Here is a 22,622-nt window from a genome sequence, read left to right as displayed (position 1 = left end):
GTCTACTGTTGGGCCAATAAATCATAAATAAAACAGCTCAGATTTGTTTGTTTAAGTCATTTGCCACTCCACTTTATTCTCGTGGGTTCACATACCGCTGCCGTTATTATCCCCTTATGAGTTTGTTGGTCTTCCAAAATGGCGCAGGGTCTGTTTACTTCCGGTTTCAGGTGACGTCAGTGAAAGGGGTCTATTCTTGCTGTGTCTCCATGGGTTTATACCAGGTGCTCCAGTTTCCCCCTCCATCCAAAGATATGCAGTTAAACTAACTGGCTACTCTAAGTTGCTCATAGGTATGAATAGTTTGGTGGGAACTGCTCTACATCCTTGACGTCCACCCTGGGTAGCTCTCCTGCGCTAGCTAACAAATCTGCAGTCTACTATGGCTGACATACAAGAAGAAGATTAAACCAAAATATATTTTTTTATCAAAATCAAGCCAAAATTTTGCTAAAACTAGACCAAAATTAAGCCAAACTTTAAACCAAAATTTGCCTCAGGACTCTTGATCAAAATTTAAACCAAATTTTGGTCAAGCTCATTTAAATATTTTGGCTTATTTTTAAGGTCTAATTTTGGTCAACAAGCCAAAATTAGGTCTAATTTTGGTTATATGTTTGGATTAAATTTGTTCTCATCTTAGCCAAAATATTTCGTAAGGGAGCTTCCAAAATACTGGTAGAGCAAGTAAAGCTAGTAGACCATCTTAGCCAGCTGGTAAGTGCTTGTAGTAAGGAAACAGTTTCAAAATTACTACTGCTAATGCGACACCTTAAAGCATGGTATTTTAAGAAAATAACACAACACTAAAGTAATTACTTAGCCTGAAAAATGCTAAACCTTTATTCATGTTAGGGTTTTGAACCTGGTTCGCTGGTGTGATAATCCAGCAAACCCCCACTAGGCCACCAGGGGGATGACTCAAATGCAGAGGCGTGAGGCGGAAGTAGAAAAGTATCAAAAGGTTTATTTACAATATATACAGTCCAAACGAAAGTAATCCAAAACGCTCAGAAGATGAAGGGAAAAATAAGAAATATCCAAAGTACAAAACAAAAGCCAAAAAAACAGAAAAGAAAAGGCAAAAATACCAACTCTCAGAAGATCCAAAACCACAGTAAATACTAGGTCCAAAAGAAAAGCAAAGTGCAAAACCAAAAAGACAAGGAACACGGTACAGAGGAAACTGGAGCTAAACATAGCACAAAGACTCCGTGACAAGAGGACTGAACTCAGGGGTATAAATACACAAACTAATTAAGGACAGGGCGGGGCAGGAAACAGGCAATAAGACAAAAACAAAACACAGAACACAGTGGTGACCTCTAGAGGCCAAAACAAACATGACCAGACAAGGAAATAACAGCGGCCTCTAGAGGCCAAAACAGTCCCAGTCCTAACAGGACCCCCCCCCCCAGGAGCGTCTCCTGACGTTCCCAGGACGATCAGGATGGGCCGAATGGAAGTCCCAACAAAGTTCTTTGTCTAGTATGTCCTGAGCTGGGACCCAGCAGCGCTCCTCAGGGCCATAGCCCTCCCAGTCCACAAGATATCGGAGACCCCCGCGAACCCGGCGGGAGTCCAGCAGGCGGCGCACGGTGAAAACAGTCTGACCCTGGAAGATGCGGGGGGCGGGGGGTTCCTAGGGGCAGGGGCATACGTGGATGTCAGTACGGGCCGCAACAGGGAAACATGGAATGTGGGGTTAATCCTTAGCGTACGTGGTAACTGGAGCCAGTAGGAGACAGGGTTAACTCTGCGTACAACCTTGAAGGGGCCAATGTAGCGAGGAGCAAGCTTGCGGTTCTCGACCCGCAGCAGAAGGTCCTTGGTGGACAGCCAAACCCACTGCCCAGGGCAGAAAGTGTGGGCAGGTCTCCTATGGCGGTTGGCCTGAGTCTGGTTGGTACTGGAGGTCTGGATGAGTGTCCTCCTGACCTTGCTCCAGGTTTTGCAACACCATCTCACGTATTGGTTGACCGAGGGCACCCCAGCGTCCTCCTCCTGGTCCGGGAACAGAGGTGGCTGGAACCCGAATTGGCACTGGAACGGCGACAGCTTGGTGGCCGATGACTGCAGGGTGTTGTGGGCGTACTCAGCCCATGGCAGCCAGGTGCTCCACGATGTCGGGTTATCCATAGCCAGGCCTCGCAGGGTGGTTTCCAGGTCTTGGTTGAGCCTCTCCGTCTGGCCATTGGACTGGGGGTGGAAACCAGAGGAGAGGCTGGCAGTGGCCCCGATGAGCCTGCAGAAGCCGTGCCACACTCGGGAGGAGAACTGGGGCCCCCGGTCAGAGACGATGTCCTGTGGAAGACCAAAGACTCGGAAGACGTGATTAAATAGCAATTTAGCAGTGTCAAGGGCAGAAGGGAGTTTGCACAGTGGTATAAAGCAGCAGGCCTTGGAGAATCTGTCCACAATGACCAAAATGACAGTGTTACCTTGAGACTCAGGGAGACCCGTGATGAAGTCGACCGCCACGTGGGACCAGGGACGCCGGGGAATAGGCAGAGGATGCAGGAGACCCTGGGGACGCTGTCACGGGTTCTTGGTTCTGGTGCAGACCTCACAGGACAGGACGAATGACCTTACTTCCTTCTCCATGTTAGGCCACCAGAAGCGTCTTTTCAGGAAGTCCAGGGTCCTCCGAGCTCCCGGATGGGCGGTGAGAGGGGAAGAGTGACCCCACTAGAGAACCTTGGCCCGGGCTTGACGAGGGACGTACAGGAGGCCCGGTGGCCCCGTCCCAGGATCAGGGTCCCGGCGTTGAGCTTGTCGAACGGTCTCCTCAATACCCCAGCGGACAGGAGCCACAATCCGGGATACAGGGATGATAGGCCCAACTTCACTCTCCCTGTTGTTGGGTGAGAACAGCCTGGAGAGCGCGTCCGGTTTGGTGTTCTTCGAGCCCGGGCGGTATGATAGGGTGAAATTGAAACGGCTGAAAAACAAAGCCCACCTAGCCTGTCGTGGGTTCAGCCTCTTGGCTTGCTGGAGGTACTCCAGGTTCTTATGGTCCGTCCACACCAGGAATGGATGTTGCGCTCCCTCCAGCCAGTGCCTCCACTCCTCAAGGGCTCGTTTAACCGCTAGCAGTTCCCGATCCCCCACATCATAGCGGGACTCCGCAGGGCTCAGGCGGTGGGAGAAGTAAGCGCAGGGGTGCAGCTTCCCTTCCGAGCGTTGAGAGAGCACCACGCCGACACCACTGTCCGAGGCGTCCACCTCCACAATGAATGGTTGGGAGGTGTCCGGGAGAACCAGAATAGGTGCCATGCAAAGCGGTGTTTGAGGTCATTAAATGCCTTTTCCGCCTGAGGGGACCAGACATAGGAACCATCAGTCCTTTTGGTGAGGTCCGACATAGGTGCTGCTACGGAGCTGAAGTTCCTGATGAACTTGCGGTAGAAGTTAGCGAATCCTAAGAACTGCTGAACTTCCTTAATGGACTTGGGAGTAGGCCAGTCCCAGACGGCCAGGGTCTTGGCTGGGTCCATTTGGAGTTGCCCCGTTCGTACGATAAATCCCAGGAAGGAGACCTCGGGGACATGAAACTCGCATTTCTGGGCTTTAGCAAACAGATTATTCTGTAAAAGTCTCTGGAGGATTTGGCGGACATGGTGGTGGTGCTCCTGTAAGGTCTTGGAGAATATCAGGATGTCGTCGAGGTAGACGAAAATGTATTGATTAATCATATCCCTCAAGAGGTCGTTGATAAGGACCTGAAAAACAGCTGGTGCATTGGTGAGTCTGAAGGGCATGACCTGGTACTCGTAGTGCCCTGACGGGGTGTTAAAGGCGGTCTTCCACTCATCTCCCTGTCGGATACGGACGAGATGGTATGCGTTCCGTAAGTCCAACTTGGTGAAGATGGTGGCGTCTTGGAGCAGGTCGAATGCTGTGGACATCAGCGGAAGGGGATAGCGGTTGCGCACGGTGATCTTGTTCAGGCCCCTATAATCAATACATGGCCGGAGCCCCCCATCCTTCTTGCCGACAAAGAAGAAGCCGGCACCAGCGGGTGAGGTGGAGGGTCGAATGAACCCAGAGGCCAAGGCCTCCTTGATGTACTCCTCCATGGCCTTGCGTTCTGGCTGAGAGAGGGAAAACAGTCTGCCACGAGGAGGGGTAGTCCCAAGGAGCAAGTCGATGGCAAAGTCGTAGGCACGGTGCGAAGGAAGAATGGCGGCCCTGCTCTTACTGAACTTCCTTGAGATCCCAGTAGTCTGTGGGAACTTGAGATAACTCGGTGAGATTGGGAGGCTCAGCAGGAGACACAGGAGAGCTAGAGAGCAGACAAGAGGCATAGCAAGCAGGACCCCACTCCACAACCTGGTTAGTGACCCAGTCTATACGAGGGTTGTGGCGGGTAAGCCAAGGAAGACCTAGAATAACTGGGAACTCAGGTGAAGGAATCAGGTGCAGGGATATTTCTTCCTTGTGACCTTGAGACTGGAGGAAGACAGGAGAAGTAACTTGGGTGACTCTTCCATCACCTAACGCTTGGCCATCGAGGGCAGACACAGACAGTGGGACTTCAAGAGGCGCAGTCGGGACATTGATGCTTTGGGCGAAGTGGATATCCATAAAGTTTCCAGCCGCCCCTGAGTCTAACAAGGCTTGACAAGAGTGGACGGACTCACCCCAGGAGATGGAGACCGGGATGTAGATTCCTTGGCCAGGGAGTCCGGGAGAGAGGGTAGGCCCTGTCACAACCCTCCCTCGGCTGGACGAGGTGGTCCTTTTCCCAAGAGCTCAGGACATGATGCTCGGAAGTGACCAGGCTTGCCACAGTAGATGCAGCACTTGTCCCTCCTTCTGCGCTCCCTCTCGGCTACGGAGAGACGAGTACGGCCAACTTGCATGGGCTCTGGACAGTCACTGGAGGAGGTAGACGGGCTCCAGGTAGAGGCAGGGAGGCCGGGGAGGCTCAGGACTTGGCGGCGTTCTCTCACCCTGTTGTCAAGGCGAGTAGAATGTGAGATCAGAGTTTCGAGGTCACTTGGGCATCCGATAGAAGCCAGACCGTCTTTGATGGGGTCAGACAGACCATGGTGGAAGGCTGACACCAGGGCAGTCTCGTTCCATTCACTTACTGCTGCGAGGGTCCAGAACGAGATGGCGTAGTCTGCACTGCTTCCATCCTGTCGGACAGACATGAGCTTCCTGGCTGCATCTTTACTGATGTCTGCCTGATCGAAGACCCGAAGCATCTCCTCCGTAAATAGCTTGAAGTCAGAACACTTGGGTCCCTGTCTTTGCCAGATGGCCGTTGCCCAAGCTCGTGCCTTACCAGCTAACAAGGTTATCACAAAGGCAATCTTGCGATTCGTAGTGTAGGTGGTAGGCTGGAGCTCAAAGGTGAGTTGGCACTGGGTAAGGAACTCCCAGCACTCACCGTGCTTGCCGTCATACCTCTGTGGTGCATGAAGGCTGGGTTCGCGAGGTGAAGGAGACAGCGTGACAGGAGGCACTGGAGCAGGAGCTGGATCAGGATGAGGAGATGCAGGCAGAGGTATCAGCTATGCCAGGGTTTTCCCAATTTGCTGAAGCAGTTCCTCGTGGCGAGCAAGGGCCTCACGTTGGCTGATAAGCGTACGTCCATGAGCATCCATGGTCACTCCGAAGCATGTCAAAGCTGCCATAATTCCCTGAAGGTTGGCCGGGTAGACAGTTGAAGCAGCCTCTGCTGAGTCGGTCATGAGTCTTTCTGTTAGGGTTTTGCTGGGATTCGAACCTGGTTCGCTGGTGTGATAATCCAGCAAACCCCCACTAGGCCACCAGGGGGATGACTCAAATGCAGAGGCGTGAGGCGGAAGTAGAAAAGTATCAAAAGGTTTATTTACAATATATACAGTCCAAATGAAAATAATCCAAAACACTCAGAAGATGAAGGGAAAAATAAGAAATATCCAAAGTACAAAACAAAAGCCAAAAAACCAGAAAAGGCAAAAATACCAACGCTCAGAAGATCCAAAAACACAGTAAATACTAGGTCCAAAAGAAAAGCAAAGTGCAAAACCAAAAAGACAAGGAACACGGTACAGAGGAAACTGGAGCTAAACATAACAGCACAAAGACTCCGTGACAAGACTGAACTCAGGGGTATAAATACACAAACTAATTAAGGACAGGGCGGGGCAGGAAACAGGCAATAAGACAAAAACAAAACACAGAACACAGTGGTGACCTCTAGAGGCCAAAACAAACATGACCAGAAAAGGAAATAACAGCGGCCTCTAGAGGCCAAAACAGTCCCAGTCCTAACAATTCATCAATATAGTCAAGTAATAAGCTAGAAAATATACTATCTGGATGATATAAGATGGTCTACCAGCTTTATCAGTTGAAAGGTAGTGATTCACAGACGTTTTTAGAAGACAAACGTGTGAAACTAGCAGATATTTAGCAGATTTCATGACAGCTGATGTGTACAAACATATGTATGTATTCATTCATTCATTCATTCATTCATCTTCAGTATAACCTTTTTATACAACAAAGTATCCAACTGCTTTCTATTTAAGCTTGTCTTGTTAGGACAAAATGCAGAAAAATGTATGAATAATTGGTGATTTCCAGTATCAACATGATCTCTACCAGAATTTCTCTCATTTTGATAACACTTCTAATCTAAGTTTAAAATTTTGTGTACATTTTATATTCACTAATCATAAATTTGATGTCACTTGTGCATCCAAAATACACTTGTGGCAGCGGGGGTGTGGTCAAGCGGCGGTCTGTGACTGGAGGGCGGAGTCAGGGAAGGTAAGTGGCAGAATCACTGCACCTGATGTTGGTTAATCTGTGTTTGTGTGTCTTCCCCAGTGACCGCGCCCTATATGAAGAGAGAGAGAGCAGAGGAAGGAAGCTCTCTCCCCAACCAGACGATTGGTGTGTGTGCACGCGCGTGCATGACTAGAGAGTAGAACGTCTGAAAAGACTAAAAATAAAGAGTTTGTGGAACTTAATTCTGGCCTGCCGTCTTTCTGTGCTCCACCCACGCGAACTGTTACAGTGGTGCCGAAACCCGGAAGTCAAGCACAGGAAAAAGAACAGCCCCATGGAGTCCTCCCCCTTCGCGGACCTGGTCCACGCCCTCACCATGGCCCAGCAGAGCCAGCACCAGGTGCTAGTCACCCTCCGAAAGGAGCAGGAGCACCGGTTCGAGGCCCTGGTGCTGGCGCAGCAGGAAGACCGACAGGCATTCCGGCACCTCCTCGCGTCGGCTGGGTCCACCACCTCCACCGCCACAGGCCCTTCTCCCATCACCCTCACTAAGATGGACCAGCATGACGACCCCGAGGCCTTCCTCACGCTCTTTGAGCAGGCGGCAGAAGCCTCGGGCTGGCCGGTTGAACAGTGTGCGGCGCGCCTCCTCCCCCTGCTAACGGGCGAGGCGCAGCTGGCCACGCCACAGCTCCCCACCAACTGCCGGTTGGTCTATGTGGACCTTCGCCGGGCCGTCCTCCAGCGGGTGGGGCGGACCCCTGAACAATAGCGACAGCGCTTCCATGCTCTGCGTCTGGAGGAAGTCGGCCGGCCATTCGCGTTTGGCCAGCAGCTCCGGGACGCCTGCTGGCGGTGGTTGAGGGCTGACAACCGTGACGCCGAGGGGATCATCGATCAGGTGGTACCGCCTACCAGAGGGAACCGCGGAGTGGGTCCAGTGGCACTGCCCGGCGTCGCTGAATCAGGCTATCGAGTTGGCGAAGGACCATTTGGCGGCTGTTCCGACGGCAGGACAGCGGACATCCTCTTCTTCCCTCTTTTCTCTCTCTCTCCCCCCCTCTCCTCCTGTGTCTCGTCCTCGCCCCACTCCCCCACCACGAAGGCGGGGACCAGCCCCACCCCAGCCCGCCCGTCACACCCACGGTGCCCTCCCGTTTTTCCCTTCTGTGTTTGTCTCTTCCCCCCCCAGGTGAGTGAGCCCCAGAGCGCCAGTGCAGAGAGGAAGCCCGGGCCAGTTTGCTGGTGCTGCGGGGAGCTGGGCCACCTCCAACAGCAGTGCTCAGCGATGGAAGTGGGTGCAGTGGTTCGGATCCCTGACGCACCAGGAGCCGCCCTCGATCGGGCCGGAGGGTATCGCATACCGATGAGTATCCAAGGGGATACATGTCAGGCTTTGGTGGACTCTGGCTCTAATCAGACCTCAATTCACCAAAGCCTGGTGCAAGACGAGGCATTGGGGGGAGCACAGGGGATGAAGGTGTTGTGTGTGCATGGGGATGTTCACAGCTACCCTTTAGTCTCGGTCCACATTCTTTTTCGAGGGGAAAAATTTAGAGTAAAGGCGGCGGTTAATCCTCGCATCACCCACTCAATAATTTTGGGGACTGATTGGCCAGGATTCGGGGAGTTAATGAGCCATCTAGTGAAGAGTGGGTCCTGCTGTATTATTTATTTATTTATTTACCTTTGTTTAACCAGGGAAACAAAATCACATTGAGATAAATATCTCTTTTACAAGTGAGCCCTGGCCAAGGCAGCAGCACACATTACAACACACAAGATACAAAAAAAAACAGAAAAAATAAAATAAATATAAAATATAGAATACAATACAAAAGAAAATACATAAAACAAAATCAAAAATAAAACAAGTGCAAACAATTTTGCATGTGTGGTATAGTAAATACATAGAAAACAATGTGTAGTTAAGTAAATACATAAAACAAGATCAAAAATTAAAACAAGTGCAAACAGTATTGAATGTATGATTAAGATAAAATTTGAATTCGTTGACAGACATAAAACTAGCAAGTCTGAGTGATTTTTGAATCTCATTCCACGCAGCTGAGGCACAATAACTAAAAGCAGTTTTACCAAATTCTGTCTTCATTTTAGGGACATTTAAAAGAATGTAACTACTTGAGCGTAGATTATACCCTTGATTGCTACAAGATAAAAGACTACAGATATACAAAGGAAACTGACCAAGTATCGCCTTATATACAAAGAGGAGCCAATGCTTATGCCGTCTAATATGTAATGATGGCCAGCCTACTAGATTATACAGTACACAGTGGTGCGTAGAGTAATTTTTACGAGATATAAATCTTAACGCGGAATGATAAACAGAATCTAAAGATTGTAAAAGTGCCTTAGTGGTGTTTCTATAAAAAATATCCCCATAATCTAGAACAGGTAAAAATGTAGCTTCTACCAACTTTCTTCTGGCAGACTGAGAAAAGCAAGCACTATTGCGATAATAAAACCCCAATTTTAATCTTAGCTTAAAAAGCAATTGTTTTACATGGAGTTTAAAAGATAGATCTTCCTCCAACACAAAGCCTAAATATTTGTAGGAGGAGACCAATTCTATGGATCTGCCCTGCAGCGTATAAAAAGTTGGTATAGAAGAAATACACTTCCGGCTCCTTGAAAAGATCATATATTTAGTTTTCTTATCATTTAATACCAATTTCAGTGATAAAAGATTGTGCTGAACCCTTACAAATGCTTCCTGCAGCTTTAAAATGCACCTGTCAATAGAGGGTGCAGAACAATAAATTACAGTATCATCTGCATATAAGTGTATACTTGCATCAGATAAATTATCACCAAGATTATTAATATATAATGTAAATAGCAGGGGGCCCAAAATAGACCCCTGTGGCACTCCAGTGTCAACATTAAGCCTGTCAGAAAGTAACCCCTTAATTTGTACCCTCTGGGTCCTATCATTTAGGTAGTTAGAAATCCAACCTACTGTGGACTCTGAAAGACCAATACTGTAAAGACGTGATAAAAGGATCCTATGATTGACAGTATCAAAGGCTTTAGTCAAATCAATAAAAACTGCAGCACAGGATTTTCCACAATCTAACGCACAAATGACATCATTTAAAACTTTCATAGTAGCAGTTACTGTACTATGGTTCTTTCTAAAGCCTGACTGAAACTTAGACAGAATGCATTTACTAACCAGAAAATCCTTTAGTTGTTCACTAACAATAGATTCAAGAATTTTGGCAATAATTGACAGCTTAGATATTGGTCTATAATTATCTAAAATGGTTGGATCGCCACCTTTCAGCAGGGGTACAACCAAAGCAGATTTCCAGACATCTGGGACAACATTCTGTTCTAGTGATAAATTGAAAATATAAGACAGTGGCCCAGCAATAATCTCCGCAGCTAATTTTAAGAAATAAGGCTCAATTTCATCAGGCCCTGCAGACTTCTTAACATCCAGATTTTTTAGGGCCTTTACAACCTCATTTCTTGTGATGGCTGAAAAGCTAAATATAGGACCATTTCTTCTCAAAGGAGGAGATAAGTTTGGTGCATCACTCACAGAAGATTCTTTAAAAATTGACCCTGAAGAAATAAAATGCTTATTAAAACTATTTACAATATCAAGCTTATTTGTAATAGACTGATCATTTAATAAAATATAATCAGGAAAGTCATTACATAATGTCAAAGGAGAAAGAGACTTTATAGTTTTCCAAAATTTAAGAGGATTATTAATATTTTGTGAAGTTTCATTTAGATAATAATCAGATTTTAATCTGCGTATCAGTGCTGTGCATTTATTTCTCAATGCTCTAAAAGCTACCCAATCCCTTTCTGAGTCCGACTTCCTGGCTGTGGCCCAGGCCAAATTTCTTTCATGAATAAGTTCAGATAATTCATTCGAAAACCATGAATTATCACGGCCTTTTACTCTGAATTTCTTAACAGGTGCATGCCTGTTCACAATTTTCTGAAACAAGGTGTGGAAATACTGCCAAGCAATGGACACATCAGGTATTAACAATATCCTGTCCCAGTCAGCTAAAAACAGATCGTGCAAAAAGCCTTGCATATCAAACAGCTTAAAGTTCCTCTTTATAACAATCCTAGGTTTTGCTTTGGGAATTTTGCAGTTTCTTATAGCAACTATCGCACAGTGATCACTGACATCATCAGGAAAAACCCCAATATGAGAATACTTATGGGGTTTATTTGTGAGTATAACATCTAATAAACTGGACTTGCTGGGATTCTTATGATTAAGTCGTGTAGATGATTCAGTCAGTTGAGTGAGATTCACAGAGTCACAAAAGGCTTTGAACTGATCTGAGTTCGTTGACATCCAGTCCCAATTTAAATCGCCCAATAAAACAAAATCCTTGGTCAGTAGGTCAGTTAAGACAGCCGATAATGAGGATAGAGCATCACTAATAGCTGCAGGTGGTCTATAGCAGCCGACTAAACACAAGTGACAATCCTTTCCATATTCCAGATCAATAGCCAACAATTCAAACTGTTTAGGAAGAGAAACTGATTTAAGAACAGATGCGTGCAAGTTTGACTTAATATACAATGCAACCCCGCCCCCTTTACTTTTACGATCAGTTCGGAATACGTTATACCCTACCAAGGCAATATCGTGATTTGATATGGATTTTTTAAGCCACGTCTCAGAGATAACCAAGATATCTGCTTTGGTCGTGTTGGCCCAAATCTGTACTTGGTCCAATTTTGGCAATAAACTGCGAACATTTAAATGCACAATCCCCAGGCCTGACCGACTTGAAAATTCCAGAGGAGTAAGAACAATTTCAGCAGGGCCAGGATTTGGATTTATTCCGGCCAATAAAAGCAACAACATCACCAGAAATCGTTGCCTTAAATTTTTTAATGGGGGACTACACTGTTTGTTTGGAGAGTACAATACAGACTTAGATGGAAAGGCTATGCTCTCAGGCATAATAGCAAAGATGAATGAGATCTTTGGCACAATATCCAATGTCGTAAGACTAGTCACCCAAGATATAAACAGGGTGTCCGTGTGTTTTGATGGGAGATGCATGTGAAGATGCATCAAGACACTTGCGTTGCCTTCTGAATTCCCTGAAGAGTCCCATAGCCCAAAAATGTGGATAACTACATAAAAAAACAGTACCTTCATGATGCTCGTGCCGTGATGTTATAGAAGTCGTACAGACACCCCCCTCCTCTCTGCGGAGGAGCAGACAGACAAAGCCAACAGCAGCGCGAGAACGTGGGAAATACGCAGCTGGAGAATTCAGATGAGGCAAAAAAAAATCACCAACCTTAACTGCAAGTGTCCCGCTGCCACGATAACCCACGGGCCCCAGCAAGCCCAGTATCCAACAACTACGACTTTCCAATCGGTTATCGTTCGCTTTCCGGAGCGAGTAACCGACTGGTGCTGATGACCCGATGCAGCTCAACAGGCAGACAGCCCACAAGCCCAGGAAAAAAGGCGAAAATCACCAACCTGAGCTGCAGCTGCCCTCACAGTCACGGTAATCCCCGGGCTCCACAAGTTTGTAATCCAGGAAGACCTTCAGGGAACAACAGCGACTTTCCAATCGCCGAATTACCGACAAGAAGTACGTGTTGATTAATGTTGGCGGCCCAGTATAGTGCTACAGGTAGCCTTAAATTTTAGCCTTAGCTTCTCCCAACGCAGCAGGTTGCAGGTAACTAAAAGTCTATCAAAACATGTATGATTTTATCCAAACTTAAAATTGTGATTGAGTGTCGCGCAAAATGTAAAAACATATAACATTTAGACAAACGAGGCAACAAATTTAACAGCAGGTCGGACGAGACAAACAGAGTGCTGCCATCTTGGATCGATGCGACATAAAAGTCCTGACATAGTAGTTCAGCAGGGGGAGGTCCTGGTGTCGCTTTGGCAGGAGCAGCTGTCACAGAGCCGTCTACGTCATCTCCGCGTCAGAGTGAGGAGCAGCAGGTTCCTCCCTCTCTCGGGGAATCCCTTGGGGATTTCCCGTTAGAGCAATCGTGAGACGAGTCTCTGCGGCATGCGTTTGACCAAGTGAGAGTAATCGATGGTCAAATGCTCCAGCCAAACGCCACCCCGTCCTTCCCCTATTTTTCTATTATGAAGGATAGGTTATACCGAGTGACGCAGGACACTCAGACTAAAGAGCAAGTCACGCAGCTTTTGATTCCAAAGAGCCACCGGGAATTGGTATTCCAGGCAGCTCACTTTAATCCCATGGCTGGACACTTAGGGCAGGATAAGACACTAGCCCGACTAATGGCCCGGTTCTATTGGTCAGGGATTCGCGGCGATGTCCGTAGGTGGTGTACGGTGTGCCGTGAATGCCAGTTAGTAAATCCCACGGCCATTCCAAAAGTGCCTTTGCGCCCTCTCCCATTAATCGAGACCCCGTTCGAAAGAATTGGGATGGATCTCGTCGGGCCATTAGATCGGTCAACACGAGGGTACTGCTTTCTTTTAGTTCTGGTGGACTATGCAACGCGATATCCGGAAGCAGTGCCTCTTCGCAATATCTCAGCACGCAGTATTGCGGAAGCGCTCTTCCGCATCATCTCCCGAGTTGGAATCCCGAAAGAGATTGTGACTGACCTATACACCTCGTTTATGTCACGTACACTGAACGAACTGTATGGGTTAGTAGGTATTAAACTGATCCGCACCAGCGTTTATCACCCACAAACGGACAGTTTAGTTGAACGGTTCAATCGCACCCTCAAGAATATAATTAAAAAATTCGTAAGTGAGGATGCACATAATTGGGATAAATGGCTCGAACCCTTGTTATTTGCAATGCAAGAGGTCCCCCAAGCCTCCACGGGGTTCTCCCCGGTCGAATTGTTATATGGGCGTAAGCTGCGTGGCATTCTAGATGTGCTGCGAGAAAATTGGGAGGAGGGACCTTCACCAAGTAAAAATCAAATTCAATACGTTATGGACCTGCGCGCAAAACTCCACACACACACCTAACCCAGGAGAATTTGCGGCAGGCCCAAGAACGGCAAACCCACCTGTACGACAGGGGTACGCGCCTTAGGGAGTTTGCACCGGGAGATAAAGTTCTTGTACTGTTGCCCACATCAAGCTCCAAATTAATCGCCAAGTGGCAAGGACCCTTTGAGGTCACATGGCGAGTCGGGGACGTCAACTACGAGGTGAGGCGAATGGATAGGGGTGGGGCACTACAGGTTTACCACCTCAATCTGCTCAAACTCTGGAACGAGGAGGTCCCTGTGGCATTGGTGTCGGTGGTTCCGGAGAAGGCGGAGCTGGGGCCGGAGGTTCAAAAGGGAACATTGGTATCGCGTACCTCTCCAGTCCCCTGTGGAGACCACCTCTCCCCGACCCAACTCACGGAGGTTGTCCAGTTGCAGACCGAGTTTTCGGACGTGTTCTCGCCCCTGCCTGGCCGCACCGACCTCACAGAGCACCACATTGAGACGGCCCCGGGGGTGGTAGTGCGCAGCCGCCCTTACAGGTTACCCGAACACAAGAAAAAAGTGGTTCAGGAAGAACTCGAGGCCATGCTCGAAATGGGCATCGTCGAGGAGTCCCACAGTGACTGGAGCAGCCCGGTGGTCTTGGTACCCAAGACCAACGGGTCGGTCCAGTTCTGTGTAGACTATAGAAAAGTCAACGCGGTGTCTAAATTCGACGCGTACCCAATGCCTCGTATTGATGAGTTGCTTGATCGACTAGGCACGGCTCGCTTTTACTCGACACTGGATTTGACAAAGGGTTATTGGCAGATCCCCTTGACTCCATTTTCCCAAGAAAAAACGGCCTTTTCCACACTGTTCAGCTTACACCAGTTTGTCACACTTCCTTTTGGGCTGTTTGGGGTGCCCACTATGTTCCAGCGACCGATGGATAGGGTCCTCCGCCCCCATGCCACCTATGCAGCCGCGTACCTAGATGACATCATTATTTATAGTAATGACTGGCTGTGGCACCTACAACACCTGAGGGCCGTCCTTAGGTCGCTGAGGCGGGCGGGTCTCACAGCCAACCCGAAGAAGTGTGCAATTGGGCGGGTGGAAGTACGGTATCTGGGCTTCCACTTGGGCAACGGGCAAGTGAGTCCCCAAATTAACAAGACCGCAGCAATTGCGGCCTGCCCGAGGCCCAAGACCAAAAAGGGGGTGAGACAGTTCCTGGGGCTGGCTGGCTGGCTACTATCGTAGGTTTATACCTAATTATTCAGACGTCACCAGCCCACTGACTGATCTGACTAAAAAGGGGGCAACAGATCCGGTCCAGTGGACGGAGCAATGCCAGCGGGCTTTCTCTGAGGTGAAGGCTGCACTGTGCGGGGGGCCACTGTTTCTCTCCCCTTTACGTTGAAGACGGACGCGTCGGACAGAGGGCTGGGGGCCGTTCTGTCCCAGGAGGTGGAGGGGGAGGACCGCCCCGTCCTGTACATAAGCAGGAAGCTGTCAGTGCATGAGGGGCGTTACAGCACCATCGAAAAGGAGTGCCTGGCAATCAAGTGGGCGGTCCTCGCCCTCCGCTACTACCTCCTGGGGCGCTCTTTCACCCTCTGTTCGGACCATGCGCCCCTCCAGTGGCTCCACCGCATGAAGGATGCCAATGCGCGGATCACCCGTTGGTATCTGGCACTCCAGTCCTTTAATTTCAAGGTGGTCCACAGGCCGGCGGTGCAGATGGTCGTGGCGGACTTCCTCTCCCGTCGGGGGGGGGGGAGTTAGCTGCAGGCCGGACGGCTGCCCGGCCTGAGTCGGGCAGTGGGGGTATGTGGCAGCGGGGATGTGGTCAAGCGTCGGTCTGTGACTGGAGGGCGGAGTCAGGGAAGGTAAGTGGCAGAATCACTGCACTTGATGTTGGTTAATCTGTGTTTGTGTGTCTTCCCCAGTGACCGTGCCCTATATGGAGAGAGAGCAGAGGAAGGAAGCTCTCTCCCCGACCAGACGACTGGTGTGCGCGCGCGTGCATGACTAGAGAGTAGAACGTCTGAAAAGACTAAAAATAAAGAGTCTTTGGAACTTAATTCTGGCCTGCCGTCTTTCTGTACTTCACCCATGCGAACTGTTATAACAATATATGGCCAAAAGTATGTGGACACCAGACCATATGTGCCTGTTACAAAACCATGGGCATTAACACACAGTTGGTTCCTCTTTCCTGTTATAACAGCCTCCACTAATCTGGGAAGGCTTTCCACAACATTTTGGCATGTGGCCATGAGCATTTGTGCTCATCCAGCCACAAGAGCATTAGTGAAGTTGGGAATTTATGTCAAATGTGAAGACCTGGTCTAATAACACTGGTTATGGTGTATGGGATGGCATGATGAGGTAGTACCTTTGGATGGCGTTCTGCCACATTCTTTTCAGAATGGATCATCTCCTCTGGTCTTCACTTAGTAGCTCCTCATAGCTGGTCACATGTGGCAGCGGCCACACCACAGGCAACGGCCTCGGCAGTCCGGCTAAATCAAGTGGGGGTAACCAAAAGCTTGGTGAATAGGGCATGCTCATCCTACCATATGTAAAGACTGCTCTGGTGGACGAGGCTGATGAAATCCTCATGATCCAATGGCTGGGAAGGCAGATCAGCAAGGCAGTGTGGCGTGCCCAGGGTGATGGCCAAGCACGGAAGACAGGTGAAGAGATCTCCAGGTGTAACGATTCTTTGTGCCAATAGATCTAGACCTCCGAGCCTGAGAGAGTGGGACTGCCCCTGTGCAAAGGCATTTCCACTTTAATCTCCCTCACGCACAGGTTTCTGTTGTGCACCCCCAAGTCCTGTGGCAATGGGGAAGTGGTGAAGCAACAGGTGGAAATGACCACTGGAAGTTGGAGTCATGACCCTGCACATTGGCAGCCCTTGGACCAGTGGTCGTTTGTCTCAAGCCCAAGGCAGATGAGAAGTTCAGCAGCCTCCAGGGTGACTGAGCAGGCCTGTTTAGTTGCAGCACTGCTCACCCAACTCCAGGGAGAGGCCTAGAAAGGGTGGCCCAAAAATCGTCTGCCCTACCACAAACCTGGCCAGCACACCGTGGTTGGCAGGTCATCCCCCAGGCAGTTGAAATCTATTTGCACAACAGAAGTCTTCCTCAGTACCCCAGAGACAACCAAGAAGACCTAGTGCACAGTCTGTATTCCAGTTCATCCCAAATGTGTTCAGTGGGGTTGAGGTCAAGGCTCTGTGCAGACCATTTGAGTTTATCTACACCAAGATTGGCAAACTATGTATTTATGGCGCTCACTTTATGCACAGGGGCACTGTCATTCCGGAATGCAAAGAAGCATTCATAAATAAAGAAGTAAATTTACCTTCCAGTGAAGGTAAATTTAATTCTGCAGTATACGAAGACATTCTAGACAATTGTATGCTTCTTTTTGGCAACAGTTTGGGGAAGGCCTACATATGGGTGTGATGGCCAGCTGTCCACTTAATTTTAGCCATATAGGGTACTTTTTAATTTAATAAAATCTTGGAAGCTACAGTAATTCATGAGCAGCTGTATTCCAGGTGTCGTCCACTCTGATAAATCAGTAGGTTGAGCTGGATGATCCCAATTTGGACTATGTCATTTCAGTTCTCAGAAAGCTATGATTAGCAAATTCAGCTAGTTTTCTGGCAAATTATTTTAGATAATTTTCATTCCAACATTACTGGATGTTTCATCAAACACTCCAGAGTGCTATCACATAACTCTATTACATTCTCACTTACTAATCAGTTACTCTGCTTGTGATTTTCAGAGCTTGGTGGGAGAAGAGTATGGAGATGCATGTTTACCAGAGCAAGTGGAGCTTACTGAGTTCCTCACAGTGTTGCGGGTTTGCCAGGAGATGGGATTCAGCTCTGAAGTCCTAGAGAAATGCTACAGAAGGGATGAGAACACCATACCACCATCATTCTGCCTGCTCAGTCAACATGAGTGTCATAAATATAATTCCCAAGTAAATGCTTTAATGAATATTATGAATGGGAGAGAGGTGAAATAGTTCTTAAATTAATTAATGACCCAAATTCTTAAATTCTTGCCTTTTTATGCCTCTAGCCAGGACAAAAAACTGACAAGAATGCTTGGGATGATACATGTACAAAAGGGAGGAAGATCTTAAATGATGTTATCACTCAATGTATTCTAGAGGGCTGTATTGACCAAGAAAATGCTCAGAAATATTTTAGGTCAGGTAAGTATAGCATTTTTTTCGTTTTCAAAGGTATTTTGTATTTTGGAATGCAAAGACACTTAATTTTGCTTATCATACTTACAGGGCTTGAGAACGACCTCCGTTTTGCACTGGATGGCCAATCTGGTACTGATATCAGAAGGTGTCTTTGTTATGTTTATAAAACTGGTAAAAAGACTGGCCAGAGGAAGAAAGAAAATAAAGTACATTCAGAGCACCAAGATCAATTGTTCCGATTGTCACAGCTCTGTGATAATTTCCTACCAAGCCTGGTTAGAACCCAGGAGGCCCTGATATACATCAGCACTAACAATAAGAACAATGTGTGTGACGATAAACAGTGCTATGCTGAAGAGCTAAGCCACCAGCTTTATTCAGATCTTATAGGTTTTCTAGACCGATCTATTGCGAAAGAGAGAGATCAAGTCCATGATTCATTAATCCAGCAGAGAAACCTGTGTCACATCCTTTCCACTCTATACAGAATTGAGCGTGCAGAAGTCAGCCACATAAGAACTTACTTGGAGCAAGACACAAAATATCCATTTATTCTTATTGGAGGGCCTTGTACAGGCAAAAGTGTACTTTTGGCTCACTGTGCAAGTCAGGTATATTTTTTCCCTGTTATATGCATTTTAATTATGTGCATTTTGCTCATGTAAGCTGTGTGTATATATACAATACATAGTATAACTAATAGTATAACTTTCTCTTTCAGATTCAAACATGGATGAAGGACCAGAACCCTGTGGTTATTATACACTTTGTGGATTTTAATAGCTCTTTGAAACAAATTCTCAGTGGCATATGCCAGCAAATTGCTTTATGCCATAGTCAGCAATATAACACCTGTCTCAAAAACATCTTTCAATTGAAAGAAACTTTCAACAACCTCCTAAACATAAGTTCACAGTCTCCAAATCATCTAATTCTCATTATAGATGGGCTTGACCAAATGTCTGATACACACAGACCACTGGACTTAACCTGGCTTCCCAAGAAATTACCTTCTAATGTCAAGCTCCTAATCTCATCCACACCAACAAAGTCTGGGTTTCTCTCTGCTATAAAGACATATTACCCAGAATCCTCACTGTTTTTTGATTTACAACCAGTAAACAGCAAGACCTGCAGCCAGATGCTAACAACTCTCCTTTCAGCATGTAACAGAAAGATAACATCAGGCCAACAGATGTATGTAAATCAAGCTTTTAAAAAATGCTCTCTCCCATTGTACGTGGAGCTTCTCTACAGACAGGTGTGTTACTGGAGTTCAGATTTAGAAATCACATCTGACACACTGGTCCCAGGGATTCACATAAATATTGGTAGGTTTTTAGACTACCTTGAGGAAAAGCATGGAAAAGTAGTAGTTGCCAGAAGTCTAGGATATCTCACCTTGTCCAGGTTTGGTTTGACAGCGGCTGAACTGACGGATATTCTGTCTTGTGATGATGAGGTTCTACTATCATTCCTCCCAGCAGAGGACTATGCACCATATAAGTTAAGAGTCCCAGAGGTTGTGGTAGAGAGGTTGCTGTTAGACCTGAGGGGGTTTCTGAAATCACAAAACATACTGGGCACACAAACTCTGTTCTGGGTCAGCAGACACTTTACCTTAGTCATCCATAAGAGGTACCTTGGCTTAGACAATCATCAGAAAATGCATTCTTTGATGGCAAACTATTTTAGTGGCCGGTGGGCATGTGGCACAGCTAAGCCATTGCTCACTTCTGCAAGTCCTAGCCAAAATGACATGCCAAAGAAGATTCATGCTGACAGGCAAGTTCCTGGTCAACCTTGGACATTTCAGTCATTCATGTCCATTGTGACTAGATCTGGTTCACATCCCAATCTAAGGAAATTGCAGGAATTGCCTTTCCACTTACTGCAGAGTGGAAATATTGAGGAACTTGTTAGAGTGATGATGTCCCAAGAATTCCTGAATACAATGTTCTGTACAGTGTTTGTAGATGAGTTGGTATTCTGGCTAGAGAAGACATCTCAAATTGTGTTTTCCAGGGAACTCAGGCTCCTAATTTCTATACTGAAAAGTTCAACCTGTTTGCTAAAAAACTGCTCTGCAGACTTGGCTTTGGTAATGCAGGCCAAGCTCTTCCCCTTCTTCAGGGTTCTTCCTAAATTAAAGGAATCTGTCAATCAGACAGGACATGATTTTACAATGGGAAGTCTTGGGGTGAATATATTATTATGTCCCACACCCTCTGTGCCTGCCACACACTGGGCACTGCCAGCAGTGGAAGTATCTCCAATTACAAGAGCAGCTGTATCTCAGTCTGGCTTTGTGGTAGTTATTCAGAACAGTGGTTCTGCTTGGGTCTGGAATGGAAGTGATTCAGAAGGTTACAGAATCCCCCAGTCCCCTGAACTACAGTTTACAGGTGTCAGATGTTCTGCAAATATATTTATTCTCTCCACAGAGAGTGGCAACCTCCTATCATTAGACATGAATGCTCCATTGTACCTCCAGCAACTTCAAATCCAACACACAGAACAACAACCAAAGGACATTGAGGGTATGCTGATATCCAGTGGCAAGACATTTATATTCTCAAAGGAAAGCAATTCTGTCAGTGTGTTTGCTGAGGGAATGGAAATTGCTCCAATCTACTGCTCCTATGGTATAACATGCATGTCTTCTGGTGATGGTCACATGATTTATTGTGGACAGAATGAGGGTACTGTCAGTATATTTGACTCCCATAGTGGTAATCTTTTGGCCTCCTTTATTTGTTCATTAGGCACAGCTTTGTATGAGCTTATCTGTCACAAGAATGCAGTGATAACCTGTATTGACTGCACAGGAAGTGTGTTTGTATGGGACCTCAAAAACATTAACAAACCTGTATTTATTACAGTGAGGGTGAGCTCAGACAAGAAAGAGGTGTTAAATATAGACCACATAGAAAGCAACATTCTCATCTGTAAAAGACAACAGATTCAAATAATTCAAGGACATTTGTTAGCTGTTGAAGACCAATTTAATGCACCTAGGGGTAAAACATTTGTGAAAGCAATTCTGAATCATGATGCACATTTCGTCCTTGCTTTGATGGAGAATTGCCCATTTCTTTTGGTCTGGAATTGGGTCTCGGGACAATGTCTGTTAAACCTTGACATTGGAAGCAGACAAGCTTTCAAACTTATAAAGTTCAGGGGTACTTGCCTCACAGCAGTGACAAGCACAGGCATTGTCAGTTGGGACATGGATCTTATTTCAGTCGCAGCCTCCACTCCAAAATCTAGTGGGAAAGTGGTGAAAGTCATCGTGGAACCAGATGAAGAACACTTTTACACTACAGATGGGTCTGAGATGGTGTGGAAGTGGACAGTGTTGGATGGGAAGATAGAGGGCCACATGCTTCACCATGGTCCTGTACAGAGCTTGACTCTTTCAGCAGACAGTGTTTACATTGTGACCATTGCCTCTGGCGATATCTATGTTTGGAACACCAATACACATGAGAACATTCATCGAATCCATGGCAGCCAAGCATCTCGCATACTGATAACTCCAAAACTGAATTTTGCAGTGTCATTATCAGAAACAGGCCCATCAAAGGTCTGGAAGTTGTGCAGTGGACATGTGGTCTGTACCATTCACCATCATCTCAGAGATGCTGTCATTACTCCAGAAAGTACTTTCCTTCTGGGCATTAATAATGGGGATCTCCTTGCTGTCAGTCTCTGGTCTGGTTATATCAGCAAACGGTTCTCCTGTTCTGATTTGCCAAATGTTGCTGCCTTCCACATGCTGTCAGACTATCCAGACTATGTGATTGTGATGACCAATTCAGGAGCTTTGTACTCATGGAGACTAACTGAAGAGACTGTTTGCCACCAGTTCCAGTTTTCAGAGTGTTTTGAGTATCCACCAAAGTTCTTTAAGCTTGCATCAGATGGCCGTTATGGCATTATTTCTGTAGTTGGATCCAAGATAAACATCTTGGATGTTTGTCAAGGTAAACTGTGCTCTTTGAAAGCTGAGGGACCAGTCTGCCAACCATTTGTGGACATTCTGGGTAAATATGCAGTATATATCTGCAGCCCATCAGTAAGGTGTCAAAATTACTCTTGTGACCTCCATACCAAGCAGAGCTTGGTTATCATACAGGTAACAGATGGGAAGACAGTGGGCAAGTTCTACCTATGTAAGAATGCTACTGCCCTAACACTCTCTGAAAAGTTGTGTGTGTATATTGGCTTTGAGGATGGTGCTGTTGGAGTGTATACTATTAATGACACAAAAGTAGGTTACACCAATGCTAAATGCCAGAGCACTGAACTCATGTGTCCATTTGATGAACCTGCAGTTTGGTTGCCATTGGCAAACCCTAATCTTACTTGGGCTGAATTGCTGTAAATGTGTTTAACATTGTGTTTTATTAACTATGTTAGAACTACAAGAAAGACATGTGCCTGTATTTCATGTTGTAATATTATCTTTTGGAATAAATGTTTGTATAACATTTTAGATTGAATGCACATTGTAATGTGGCTACTCCAAATAACAGCCAACTGTAAATATGTGTATCTTTGTTGTCTATAGACTGTTCAAATTATTTATCTGAAGCTTTATTTTATTCAGAACAGTATAAGATTACTACTGCAGATGGAGATGATATCAACATTATGACTGAATAATGAATACTAGACTAATTGTTCAC

The 22,622-nt window shown here is 46.7% G+C and overlaps 1 protein-coding gene across 4 annotated transcripts in view; it reads left to right on the top strand.

Moving 5' to 3' along the window:
• The window catches only part of LOC132887400 (NACHT and WD repeat domain-containing protein 2-like), a 47,498-nt gene extending 25,099 nt beyond the window's left edge, over positions 1-22,399 (top strand). The window contains exons 4-7 of one of the 4 annotated variants that reach the window (XM_060922870.1): positions 17,497-17,697; positions 17,799-17,934; positions 18,019-18,542; positions 18,653-22,399. In XM_060922870.1, the coding sequence (XP_060778853.1) occupies positions 17,497-17,697; positions 17,799-17,934; positions 18,019-18,542; positions 18,653-22,318 (4,527 nt within the window). In that variant the 3' untranslated portion in view covers positions 22,319-22,399. Of the gene's footprint in view, positions 1-17,496; positions 17,698-17,798; positions 17,935-18,018; positions 18,543-18,652 lie in introns of those variants that run through there. The other 3 variants (XM_060922874.1, XM_060922875.1, XM_060922873.1) reach the window with 3 other exon arrangements.
• Positions 22,400-22,622: the final 223 nt, after the last annotated feature.

This window comes from Neoarius graeffei, chromosome 6, assembly GCF_027579695.1.
Source record: "Neoarius graeffei isolate fNeoGra1 chromosome 6, fNeoGra1.pri, whole genome shotgun sequence".
Classification (NCBI taxonomy): domain Eukaryota; kingdom Metazoa; phylum Chordata; class Actinopteri; order Siluriformes; family Ariidae; genus Neoarius; species Neoarius graeffei.
The sequence above is the reverse complement of the archived record's forward strand: the minus strand, read 5'-3'. Positions and strand labels throughout refer to the sequence as shown.